General features: G+C 40.9%; 1 protein-coding gene across 1 annotated transcript in view; it reads right to left on the reverse strand.

The window, feature by feature from the left end:
- The window catches only part of SHC4 (SHC adaptor protein 4), a 123,554-nt gene that overhangs the window by 77,532 nt on the left and 31,613 nt on the right, over positions 1-14,409 (reverse strand). The window contains exon 2 of the mRNA XM_079128798.1: positions 9,422-9,492. Coding sequence (XP_078984924.1) covers positions 9,422-9,492 — 71 coding nt within the window. The remainder of the gene's footprint in view (positions 1-9,421; positions 9,493-14,409) is intronic.

Genomic DNA, 14,409 nt, shown 5'->3' on the forward strand with positions numbered 1-14,409 from the left:
GAAATTTCCCTTGGCCAATCCCAGTGGTGCACAGCTGTTAATTCCAGTGACTCAGGAACCTAAGGTAGAAGGATTATATGTTTAAGGCCAGCCTTGGCAACTTAGCAAGACTGTCTCAAAATAAAAAGGGTCATGCACATACCTAAGTGGTAGAGCAATCCCCAGTAGCAGAAAGAAAAAGAAAAGAAAAGAAAGAAAGAAAGAAAGAAAGAAAGAAAGAAAGAAAGAAAGAAAGAAAGAAAGAAAGAAAGAGAATAAACTCGGCCCTTATTTTCCTATTACTTAAAACCAAAAAGACTCAATGAACATACCTATGGAAAATGGATATACTTAAAATTATTCCTTTTACCTTAAACTGAGGTCAAAGTAATTACCACTCAAACTTAATGACTTAGAAAATGAGCACAATAAATTGTAAAACATCTTATCAATTAATATGCACCACATAATCCCACATGAGTTTTAGACATGAGTAGAAAAACTATACCTCAAACTGTTACTAGTGGTTATCTCAGTGTTTTATTTTTCTTCTACTTTAATCCCACTTACTGATTTCTACAGTAAACCAGATTTACTTTCCATAACCAGAAAAAAAGTGAAAATATTTTAACAATGAAATATCTCCCATAGGATTTACATTAGCAATGATAATGATCATGGTGATGTTGTTCTTGTGCTGAAAATAATTTTTCCAATTTAACTTAATTTTAACTGATAGAGAAAAACAAAAGTTAGACATGTCAATGAGGTGACATTTTGATACATGTATACAACAGATTAAATCAGGTTAAACATATCTATTTCCTCGAACATGTATCATTTCTTTATGGTAAAATTTTTCAAAATTTTTTCTCTGAATTTTTGAAATATACATTAATATTATCTATACTCATTCTACAGTGCAAAAGCACACCAGAACTTCTTTCTCCTCTCTGACTATAACTTAGTACCCATTGATCAATCTTTCCCCACCCTTCTGTCTCTTCTCCCTACTCTGCCTTGCCTCTGGTAACCTCCATTCTACTCTCAACTTCTATGAGATCAGCTTTTTTATACTCCACATGAGTGAGATCATGTGGTACTTGTCTTTCTGTGCCTGGCTTATTTCACATAACCTAATGAGCTCTAGTTACATTCATGATGATGCAAACAAGAGGACATCATCCTTTTTATGGCTGAATAGTATTTCATGGTGTGTGTGTACCACATTTACATTTGAAGTATAATTAAGTATACTTCTTAACCTTACATCTGTTCATTCCCATGATTACTATGGACCTGCCATGTGGAATACACTGACTAAACAAAAGAGTACGGTTGGTTTACATACCCTCCCTCTGCACTGGACTTCATCATACCATCAAAAGAGTACAGTTGGTTTACGTACCCTCTCTCTGCACTGGACTCCATCATACCATCAAAATCTTTTCCAATTGGTTGGAGACTTTTTTTTAGTTATAGTTTTTAGTTAGATCTTTGAAAACTTCTAAAATAAATTTAATGGACTGTTTAATTTATCTCAAATATTGGAGAAGCTCTTTTCCTTAAATAGGTCATGAGGAACTGGAGGGCAGCAAAACTTGAAAAAAAGGTGGTCACTGTCCACACACTCACACACCTGCAAAAGGCCATCAAACATCCAGCAAAAGGCCTCCTGACAGCTAAACGTGTAAAAGGAAATATGTCCACTTACACCAGTGCTTGCCTAGGAAATACCAATTCTGAGCGTTATGTTTCATTGCATGGCTTATTGGTCTAACAGCCGATAAAGGTCATGAACCTGACCCTGGGACTCCAGACCCTTACTGGAGTCTTAACACTCTTTTCTGAGCAACGAAAAATGGGACTTGTTTTAACCAGCCATGTACATTCCATCTTAGCCACAATGCTGTGTCTAATCCTTAGTATGACCAGTGTAAACTAGAACTTTAAAACTCTTCATCGAGGTGTGTTCTCTTGCCTGGCAGGTTAATTCACTCCAGCTTTTATCTCCACTCTGGTGGTTCTTATTTAACATGCCATTTGAATTGCAATCCTACTCCTACTCAATGGTCTCATCCTAAGTCAACACAGAATCAATATGCCATATGCCATTCCACTATTCCAAGGTTTGGGCAGAGATATACATACTCACCAATCCTGATCCTGTAATACTCAGGAAATTTAGATAAATGCCAGGTTGTTTTCAAACAAATGGGTATCTTAATGTAATCACCTAACACACAGATATTTGACCTCTACAGAATATCTGTCTTAATGTTCACATTTCTTAAAAGCCACATGCACCAGCCCTTATGGAAATGTTCATTTGTACCTTGGATCTGCTTTGCATCAAAAGGTTGTTTTCTCTCTCCCTCTCTTCTCTCTCTCTCTCTCTCTCTCTCTCTCACATACACACACACATACACACACACAGAGTCTCTGAAGAGCTACCTTTAATGTCCTGTTGAAACCAAAGAAACAAAATTTTCAAGTGAGTGAATTGAATTTTCAGAATCACTGCTCAGGAGCAGTAACATTACATACAAACAGGAAATTAGTTCAATTATAATATCTTCTGAATTATGATCTCTGCTTCCTTGTTGCTGTACCTAGTACCAAATCACCCAAACAGCCTGCTTACTGTCTATAGCAGCAGTTCCAAAAAAACACCACTCAAGAATTTTTCCCCCATGGCATAATGGGGCAGATAAACCATAATGTGCAGCCCGTTATGATCAGCTAGAGAGAATGAATCTTAAGACAGGACCCCAAAAGGGAGTACTCACCACTCATTCTCTGGCAGCTCCCCATTTTCCTCCACAGAATTCCAGGGATGGCAAGCGTGCAAAGCCACTGTGAGCCACTGCTGCCCAGCTGCCCCGGGAGCAGATCCTGTGCTGCATGCTTAGCTCTTAGCCTGGCTGATTTCATTACCAAATATGAGTTACAAATGTAAGGCACCAAATACTCAAAGACAACAGAGGAGTCAGGTGAGGGTCTGGAGGTCCCTCTGCCACCAGTGTGCCCTGTACCTTGGGGTACAGTATGCACTGTGGTGATGTGGTGTTAAATTACATATTTCCTCTATGGTTTCCTTGGGCATCAAAATATGGGGTTCTTCAGGTTGGAAGCCAAGCCTCATCCCACCAGTTTCACCCTTGGGTTTACCCTGAGGTGTCTATTCCTCCTTCAGTGTCTGAGACAGGCCCTACCTGGATACACCAAGGAGGCCTCCTTGCAGAGGAAGATGTTTTTCTTCTTTTCTTGATATAGCTGGTTACTCAACGGAAGGAAGCTGGGCTTTACATTTCAACGACCTGATTTCTGTGTGTGTGTGTGTGTGTGTGTGTGTGTGTGTGCTTCTTGATTTGGATCAGATGAGGGTTGTTTTCTTTAACTTTCCTTTTAAAATCACGAGGGCAGTTTTCCAGGAGAAAGCAAATGTCTCTATCATCTTCATCATGATTTTCACTGTCCACCTTTTCATATATCCTTTTGAGACTATCTTCCAGACATTCGGAAGGCAACTGAGGCTGTAAAGCTTTGTTTTCTTTCTTTCTTGGGGGGCAGGGTACTGGGGATTGAACTCAGGGGCACTTGGCCACTGAGTCATATCCCCAGCCCCATTTCGTATCTTATTTAGAGACAGGGTCTCACTGAGTTGCTTAGCACCTTGCTTTTTCTGAGGCTGGCTTTGACCTTGGGATCCTTCTGCCTCAGCTTCCCAAGCTGCTGGGATTTCAGGCGAACACCATCATGCCTGGAAAGCTTTGCTTTCTTGATGATCTTATTTTTCTTTACTATCAGGAAAAGCCTCTTCCTTTGCCCTTCTGCATGAATATGCTATTTCTAAAACTTGAGATCTGGAACAGAATCAGTCAAGGAATGAACACCTAGATAAGAATTAGCAGAGGAACAACAGGAAAAGCCACCTAAGGAGCTTCCCCAGGGACTCCACCCAGAGACAAGGTAGAAAGGTATGACAAGAGGATCGAATTAGGTATAAGCTGGGAACTACTGAGAAAATAAAGGCCTCTTGTCCTTTTCTTTTTCTCTGCTCTTATGTGAGTACCTTATGTGTTCTGGTCCTATGAATTTACCACTTAGACAATTGGCAAGAAGTCCATCATAAACACAGGAATTCTGCTTCATCTCTCTCCTGTTTCAGATGGGAACCCTCTTGGTATAGCTTAACTATGGCTCCTCCTCAGTACCAGGATGTCATGTTGTCTATTACTTGCAATCTAGAGATTGTGAGACACACACCATGGGTGGGACATCAGGCCCTAATGTTTATACCCATAATAGAGATTTTTAGCTACACTGATCTGAATGATCATGCTTGAAAGAAAATGTCTGGAGATCACTGTGTATAAGCACACAAAATAAAATTCTTCCTTTCAAAATTGTAACTGGCCCACTGAAAATTTTGTCTTGTACTAAACAGGACTATGTGTTAAAGAGAAAACTTTGTGAGCAGATGAAATTTTAAATTAAAAAAAGTTTGAAACCTGAGTTAACAATAATGTTTTAAAGATGACATCCATGAAAAATGTTAATAAAGTAACTTGAATATTTGTTGAATGTCAAAACACATACAGGTTAGGAAGAAAGAAGTGCAAAGGGAAAAAAAGGAAAAGCTAAAAGAAAATGAAAAGGATTAAATATTTGGAAATAAGGTGGGAAATAGAGACTGTAAGGAAAGTGAACCATTTTTTAACCTGGTCACATAAGAACAATGAAGCCATCTGTTCAGGGGCAGAGACTTCATGGCTTTGAGATACACACTTTACTGAATGTGCCCATCTAACATCAAGGTGAGAAGAACTTGATGAACCCCAGGAAAGGGGTTCAAGAAGCTGGAAAGGGAAATCTTAGGACATGATCCTGTAGTAAGGGGAATGATGATTGGTCTTACATATGTAAGTCAGCCACAAGATTTCAAGGCCCATAGCAGATGAGATCCCCACGCTACCAAAGAGCATCTTAAAACTCAGAGCTCCCTCCCCTCCAGTCAATTTCGCTCTCTCCTGGGCTGGGACTCGTTGAATGTATTTTGAATCCACTCTTGGGAGAAGGCGCACACTCCTTCATACTTCTTCCAAACTACCTGCCAAAATGTTGATGCTGTGAACAGCCATCCTGACTCTCTGCCTTGAGCTTGCTTATCCTAGATACTCCTGTGGCTGGATCCCTCACTTTATTCGGGTCTTAGCTCAATTTTCTTTTCCTCAGAGAGGGTGCCTCACTACCAAATCTTAAAAAGACCACCATCCTCAAGCTTCTATAAATCTGCCCAGCACACAATCTCCTATGCCTGTATCACATATACACACATCTATAAGGAATAATATACAAAGACAAAGACAGACCTTCTCCTTTGTTGTGTACATTAGTCTGAAGCTGAGTCTTCACAGCAGAGGGGAAAAGTTGGCTTTTAATATTTTCTAAAGAATAGGAAAGTATAGACACATAAGTTTATAAAGTTGTCTGTATGTTATATGTTGCAGTGCTAGCGACTGAATCCAAGGTCCAAGGAATTTGTGCATACTAGCTAAGTACTCTACCACTAGGCTGCATCCCCAGACTCTAGAAGATACACAGATACATGACTAAGGAGAAAAGATATCAACTGGTAGAGTTATTCTGCAAAACGACCGAGCAATACACAACAGAAGCCTTTAAAATATTTAAGTTGTTTGACCAATGATTCTAATTCTAGACTTTGTCCTATAGAAATAATCAATAGATGTTGATAAGATGTTCACAGCAGTCTCATAATAATTATAAGAATGTTATGCAGCCATTAAAAATTCTTTAAAGAAACAGCCCAAGTATCTTTTGACTGATGGATGGATAAACTAAATGTAATATACATGCAATAGAATAGTATTCAGGGCTAATACGAAATGATATTCTAACACATACTACAACAGGAATCAACCTCAAAGGCATTGTGCTAAGAGAAATAAGCCAGAAAGAAAAGAACAAATACTGTATGTTCCATTTATATAAATACTTAGATTAGTCAAAATCATAGAGACAGAAAGTAGAAATGGTGGTTTCTAGGGACTGTGGAAGGTGAGGAGCCAGAGAATAGAAAGTTAGTGTTTAATGAGTATGTTACTTAATTCTGAGAAAATGAAAAAATTCTGAAGATGGATGATGGTACTGGTTGCACAACAGTGTGGACATACTTCATGACACTGAATTGCATACTTAAAACTGGTTAAAATAATAAATTTATATATATATACACACACACACAATAAAAATGATAGCACCAGGCATGGTAGCACATACCTATAATCCTAGAAACTTGGGAGGCTGAGGCAGAAGGATTGCAAGTTGGAGACCAGCCTTTGTAATTTAGCAAAGCCCTAAGCAACTTAGTGAAACCCTGTCTCCAAATTAAAAATAAAAAGGGCTTGGGATGTGGCTCAGTAACACGCACCTCTGGGTTCAATCCCCAGTACCAAAAAAAAAAAGGAAAAAAAAAATTGGAGCAATGGGAAAATGATCAATATGGAGGAAATATATAGTATTGTTCATTTTTTCTACAGAAAACATTGTATCGAAGAAAAAACTGGAAGGCTATTCCAAAACACAAAATGTTAATAGACATTATCTCTAGGTGAGATTATGAGTAATTTCCTCTTTCATACTTGCATTTCCCAACACTCTAAGTAAACATGCAGTGTTTTTATAACTAGGAAGTAAAATAAAGTTTAAAAACCCAGTTCCTACACATCTCTCCACTTTTTCTGCATTACTGTTTTAGTAATAGCACTTATTACTACCTAAAACTATATTGCACATCTATTTCCTTGCCATAGTCCATTTTCCCAGCCAGAATGTAAATTTCATGAGGGCAGACTTTTTGTCTTATTCACTGCTGGATCCTTAGTTCTTACACAGTTTCAGGACTTAATGGATATACTATAAATACTTGAGTAAATGAGAATGAGTCAATGAATAAATGGATGAATGAACAGGAAAAAGGTCACTATCAGTGTCTTAGTTCATTCCTGTTGCTATAACAAACTACATTAGAGTGAATAATTTATAAATAATAGAAATTTATTTCTTGCAGTTCTGAGAGCTGGGAAGTTTAAGATCAAAGCACCAGCAGAGTCAGTGTCTGGCTTCTGCTTCATAGACAGGAGCCTCTTAGTACATCTTCACATGGCAAAAAGGGCAAACAGCTCCCTCTCACCTCTTTTATAAGAGCACTCATTCACCAGGACTCTGCCTTTGTGACATAATCACTTAGTAAAGGACTCCTCTCTTAATACTATCACATTGGAAATTAAATTTCATATAAGAATTTTGGGGCTGGGGATATAGCTCAGTTGGTAGAGTGCTTGCCTTACAAGCATGAGGCCCTGGGTTCAATCCCCAGCACCGCCCAAAAAAAAAAAAAAGAATTTTTGGAGAAAGGCACATTCAGACCATAGCCCTCAGATCCAGAGAGTGGACATTCCTTTGTCCTGTGCCCCATCCCAGACACCTGGAGTATCAATCAGAGGAAAGGTTTTCTCAAACTAAGGATCACCAAAGTGAAATAAAGCTTAAAACATTTCCAAAATAGGTTTAACAGGGTAGAAAGTAATCCAGACCCCACATCACTTGAAGATAATTAAAGGGGCTAAGAATGTGAAAGGGAAGGTATAAAGAAGAGAAGAAAGTGGTAGCTGTCTCCAAATACTGAAAGTGGAGTCAAGAGGAACCATGCACTGATTTAATAAATATCCACCGAACCTCTTCCATGTTCTAGGGATGGGGTAGGTGTCAAGAATACAAACAAACAAACAAAAAAAAACCAGAATTATACCTCATTTCTTTGACTCCAGATGGAATACCAAAGATTTGTAAGAAGTTTGCAAAGACATATTTCAATGCTGCATAAAGCAGAGAATCAAATCAGCATTTCCTAAAGTGTATCCCATGGAACCCTAGGGATACATGGATTGTTTGTTATATGAAAAAAAAAAAAAAAAAGATTCTTGGTCCAAATAAGTTTAGAAATATTTGAGGTAAAGTTAGTTTTTTAAACTATAGCACAGGACTTCTCAGAGTTCTTAATATACCATTGCACATTGTGATTCTCTTAAAGAGCAATAAGGCTCTGTTTTAGTCAGCTTTTTTGCTGCTGTGACTAAAAGATCTGAACAGAACAATCTTAAAGGAGGACAAGTTTATTTGAGGGCTCATAGTTTTAGAGGTCTCAATCCAAAGATAGCAGGCTCCATTCCTTGGGGCTCAAGGTGAGGCTGAACATCATGGGGGAGAAGGTGGTGGAGGGAAGCAGCTTGCATCATCAGGAAGCAGAAAGAGAGAGAGACTCCACTCTCCAGATACCAAATATATACCCCAAAGCCACGCCTCAGTTCCAATCTCCTCCAGTCACACCCCACCACTTCAGTTACCACTCAGTTAATCCCTAATGGGATTAATTAACTGATTAGGTTAAGACTCTCACAACCCAATCATTTCTCCTCTGAACCTTCTTGCATTGTCTCATACATGAGCTTATGAGGGACACCTCACATCCAAACCATAACAGGCTCTTTTTCAAATTTTTGGATCACAGGATACTTTCCTAGCCCCAGAAGTCCATGGGCTGAGCATTAGAACAAGTTCCTCTCCTCACAGAAAGAACCTTCAACTTCAGAACAGGAAGCACCCACAGATCCAGATGGGCACATCCCTGAGACATAGCACCATCTACCACAGATGCCCAAGCCTTCATTCTAAACCACTATCCTAGACTCCTCACCTCATTCCTCTCACCTCACAGGGTTCTCAGTTATCAGTTTCTCACTTACATGTTCTCCTTCACACCCTTGCTTTGAACTTGGCTATAAGGAACCATGCCTTGTATTTCTGTCTTTTACTTGAGCTCTACATAACAAAGATTGATTTCTTCCCATAAGCTTCCTGGGGACACCTGCTTAAAGGCTCCTGCCCCCCAGTTCAACTCTTTCATCTAGCTCACTATACAAAAAGGAGGGAGACTCAGACAGAGTCTCATGTCAGGGATGGTATAAATGAGGACAGCTTGGGATTTTTTATATTAAAAGTTCTTGCCTGCTCTTATTTTTAGCTGCCTCTTTGACAGGTCTGAGGTTCTGTAATGTCCTATTTCCAGACATAATTTTAAGTACTTTGGTACCTGGGAAACCAGCTATTTCTGTAGACTGAATCATCTTACTAGTCTTCATATGGAACACAGATGCTCTGCCACACAGTTGGGAAATTTTCCCATGATGAGATAAAGCCACATGAGATGCAAGGTCACTGGGGTATGTTCTGCCTTCCAGCCATATGGACAAAAACCCATAATGACTTTGAAGGCTTACATGAAATTCCTACAGGAGAAATGGTTGTGACTTTAAACTATAGATCTTAAACCTCCCCATAATTTTTGGTCACTTACCTTGTAACTTGGGTTCTCATTCCAAAATCCAGTGACCTCATTGACTGCAGCACTTCAATACAGCCCATGTACTAGAATAAGAAAAAAATAAGAACAAGTAGGACAAAAATACCACAAAGCTGGGTCTTAGCTAAATACTGACTTCCTGGGAAGTTCCTGATGTCAAGTTACATATGCACACTCCAACTGTCATTGATCTGACCATTAATGGACACATGGCTTACACTTCAGTTCAGTTATAAAACATTAGCAAAATGCAAACTATTGTTGCCAGGAATGCAGGGAATAGGGATGGATGTGAGTTTAGTGGTCAAGAGTGTGGGCTCCAGGGCCAGATGGTGTGAATTTTCATCCTGTCTCTGCCACTTCTTCATTAGGGAATCACAGCCAATTACTTAACTTTTCTGCATCACAGTTTTGTCATTGGTAAAATGGAAATACAATTGTTGTAAAAGCTAAATTATTTCACACGTGTAAAGCTCTCAGATGCCTACTATGTATAAGTGCTTGAATATTACAGGAGGCAAAAAAAAAGTGAGACAAATAATATAGGAATGTCCAATCTTCAGAGAAACTCTAACGAGCAGAGACATACATATAACACAGAAGTTAGTAACATAAGACGATCTTATCATCTTTTGCAAAATCGCTGAAATATTAAAGCAGTTCAAGAAACAAAAGTTGTGTTCCACACCAGTGATTAGTGAGTTTAACTTGAACATGGAACGTTGGAAAAGGAATTGTGACATATGAAGCTAAAAGACAGTGTGTATTTAATGTGGAAGCAGTGGGGAGCCACGGCGGGCTGCTGATAACAGCCTGATGCAATTTGGGTTTGAGGAGGCTGATGTCTGCAGCAGTGTGAAGCGGGGGTTAATAGTGAGGGAGTGAGTTAGGAGGATGCTCCTGTGGAGACGGAGGTACTGACAGCCCACGTGGAGGAAGGATGGTCCCAATAGGGAGGAGGGGACCAATTCAAGTGACATCACGGAAATAGATGCTACCAGATTCGGTAATTGATTTGACATGAAGAATAAGAGAAGGATGAGTCAAGAATGACTCAGACTTTTTCAGCCAGGGTAGCAGAGGGAATGGTAATGCCATCAACAGAAACAGGAAAGCCAGGAAGGGGACGATGATGAATTCGTTTGGGATCCATTGACTGTAAGACACTGGTGGGATAGCCAGGAAATAACAAGTTGGCAGTTGAAAATTGAATCCTGGATCCTGTAGAGAAAAGAAGTGTAGGGATGCAGACTTCGTCTTCTGTGTAGCTTTGCCAGGTGAGGCCGTGGGAGGAAATCCTCTTAGCAGAGCCTTAGTTGACTAGGGAGAGTGTTTCTCTGAGTACTGCTTTGGAAATGTTTTAAGAGCCAAGCAGTTTGATTGAAAGTGATCTGTCAGCTCCTTGGAAATGACATGTTTCCTGTTTAGCTTTCCTTCGGAAGCCTTCCAGTTCCCTCTGCTTGGATATGGCGAAAACACTGTGGAAAGATGGCAGGAACTGGGTGGGGGAGGTTTTGCTCTCCAAAGAGTTCATGTAGTATTCTGAGCAGATTCTCTAGATTCGCATCCTAAGACTAGCTCAGTGCTCAAGTATCGCCTTGAGCCTAGTGTTGGGGAGAACACACTGGCTGGAATGTTCTCAGCCAGACCACTGTTAGTCACACTCCTCTTGAGTTTCCAACAGCAACACAAGAAACATCTTGGATATTTTGTTCTGTCCCAATCACGCTTACCTTCCCAAGGCTTGAGTACCTGCCACATGGAAGTAAGTGATGTCTAGGGATTTCTGTTCAATAAACCATAAGGCTTATTAGGAAAGGAAAACTTGATTTAGAAATGTCCTTTTCAGGACAAGGATTTAAGTTCCACATTCAAGGTAAATCAAAAAGATTATCTACATGTCCTCACTGGTTGCTTCGGTTTCTTTTGCTTTTCAGTACCCTCTTCTGATTCACAACCCAACTCAGCTCCTGCTGCCCTGTCTCCTACAGTGCTGGCCCTGGAAAGAAAGATTCCCCACGCAATTTGGGGAGTACTTCTAGGCTACGCCTCCAGTTCCCCCAGAACACCTTGTTGGTACAGAGGTATAATCTTTTCCCGCAGTTGTAAATCACAAATGCAAGGCAAGGTGGTACTAATTGGCTTATCAGTGTACACTTTTTGAAAAGGTGACCAAGCACCTACATTTTTCACCCTCTGCCACAGTGATTTTTCAAAAATCATGCCAGATCATGAGCCTTCACTGCTTAACACCCTTAACATCTATAAAAACAAGCTCACTGTCAGGCATCGTGACACATGCCTGTAATCCCAGCTACTCAGGAGGCTGAGGCAGGAGGATCCAAAGTTCAAGACCAGTCTTAGTAACTTAGTGAGGCTCTAAGCAACTTAGCAAGACCTTGTCTCAAAATAAATGAAAAGGTCTGGGGACTTAGCTCAGTGGTAAAATGCCCCTGGGTTCAATCCCCAGTATAAACCAACAAACAAAAAAACCCTATGACTATAACCCCTAGACCCTGTGTTTACTGGCCCTGCTCACCCTTCCAACTCCATCATTGTCACTCTGTCCCTATGCACTTTGCTGCCACACTGGCTCCTTCTTTTTCCTCAGATACACCCTACTCTTCCCAAAGGCAGGGCCTTGACCTCTACTGTTCTCTCAAAATTGTCCCCCATTGCTCTGCAAGTCTGAGTCCTCTTCATCCCTCAGGTTTCAATTCAAACAACACCTCCTTAGAGGTTCCCTACTGCCACTCTTTCTCAGAGTCCTATATGACACCTTATGTCACTGAAGGATAATTGAATTTACTTGTAATTTGCTTGTCCATTTCTTTGGCTACAAGCACCCTAATCCAAGCACCTCAGATAGTGCCAAGAACCCAGTGGGTATCCATAATGCTGGCTGAAAGAACCCAGAAAGCACCTAGTGTTCAACTCTACTGAACCTTTACAACAAGCAGAGCAGGAGAAGAGGCTGAGGGGGATGAATTTCTTTCCAAGTGGGGAGATGAACAAGGAGAACAGGAATGGCAAGGTCTCAGGAGAAAGATGCAGGCACTAGAGGTGGGGGTGCTGCCTTTGGAAGGTTCTAGATTGCCTGGTGATTTGCTCCATGTGTGTTGTGCTTACCGTTCTCCAAAGACTGGCAACAACCTAGACGGGGGGTTTAAAGTGGGGTGGCAAGCAGGGGTCAATGTGCCCCATGTTTCAGACTGCCTGTGGGCTAGGGCTGGGGCCAATCTCAAATGAGAGTAGATGGCAGAGACTTTAAAAGGAAAGGAGAGTAGGCTGCGTGTGTGAAGGGGGGGGGGCAAAGAGAAAAGGGAGCCAGCTGTGACAGAGACACCCCAAAGCTGGTGAGCTCTAAGACCCATGTGCAGGAGAGTGACGGAGTGGGGCAAATCTCAACTCAATGAAATGAATTACCAGTGATGGGATTTGTCAGTGAAAGGAGGGGTAGTATTTTGGGGCCAAGAGATGGGAGGCATTCTACAAGGTGTTTTTTTAATCACACTTCTTAGCAATAGCTGCCTTATTTGCTTCTTTCTAAGGCAGGCCCAGGCCTTGCTGTGGGATTCCATCCCTTCATGGTAATGCACTTTGATTCATATACTTGACTGTCAACAATGGTTCCGGTGACACCTCTGGTCAGCCTCACTGTGACACAACACAAGGATCTGAAGAACTGTGAGTCCTAGTCTGAGATAACTGACAATGAGTGCGATTCCTCGCCCTTCTGCAGGCACCTGTTGAGGAAGCCACAACTGCTTGTTGTCACAATTACCCCAAAGCCTTGAATGGAATCGATCTTCCAATCACAGTCCATTGCACCTAGAAACCATTGCTATGAGGAAGCAGGGAGGTGGGGTCCATGAAAATAACCTGTCCACTTCCTTGTTTAGGTACCTGATAAATGCATAAATAGAGTGGCAGAATATCAAGGCCTGAGGGAGGAGAAGTTCAGTATGGTGGGAATAACTAGAGATGACAATAACTTTCATTCATTTATTAAATGCAGATCTGCATGAAACATGGTCTCTGTTCTTAAGAAACCTGGCCTCATAAAGACAGGATAACCATGGAAAGAGATGACTTCTGTTTTTATGAGGTGAGTCACTGCTATTAACTTCACTTAATAGAAGAAGAAATTAAAGCCTATTCAAGAGAAGGGCCTGGTTCAGTTTCGTTTATTTACTGAAACTGAATTAGGGTTCAATCTAGGGTCCACTGCCCATTGCTGGGACCTTGCATAACAGGAGTAAAAAGGAAAGAGTTTGTCTAGAGTCTCCCAGTCCCCTCCTTTAGTTGACCCCGGTAACACAGTGACGAGACTGGGGGCCCAATGTGATATCGGTTGTGAATGCAGGCTCCCCTAGGACTGCAGGAGTGGCACATGAGACAGAAAACTTTCCCTAATTCCTGACCTTGTGGCAAAGATATGCAGGCAGAGCTTGGATAGTGCCCAGGCAACCTTTCCATTCAGCACCTGGCAGGTGGCTTACCTAACTCCCAGCTCACTCGCTCTCTGCACACCCCAATAATAATATTTTTGTACTGTCTGAGCTTCAATCATTTGCTCCCAGTGAAAAGTGACCAGCCAATTTATGGTCGTGTATATCTAGGGCAATCCATTCCAGTTGTGAAATTACTGGGGTTTTCAGAGAAAAGGAGTGACAACTAGTTATTCCTGTATAACCTTGAGAAAACATCTCACCTGACTCTAGAGAGGGGTGACTTCGAGGATATTACCTATGGAAAAAAGATACACCCCCATATCCTCAGAAAGAATGTCCACAGTGTCTAGATTAAGAGTGACTGCCTCTGTGCTGGGAAGAGGCAGCTTTTCATTTTTACTTCATACTTTTGCACTGATTTTGTTTCAGTCAACTTTTTCTCTGCTGTGACTAAATGACTCAACCAGCACAACTGTAGAGAGGAGGAAAGGTTTTATCTGAGAGCTCACGGTTTCAGAGGTCTTAGCC

This window comes from Sciurus vulgaris (assembly GCF_902686455.1).
Source record: "Sciurus vulgaris genome assembly, chromosome: 2".
Taxonomy (NCBI): domain Eukaryota; kingdom Metazoa; phylum Chordata; class Mammalia; order Rodentia; family Sciuridae; genus Sciurus; species Sciurus vulgaris.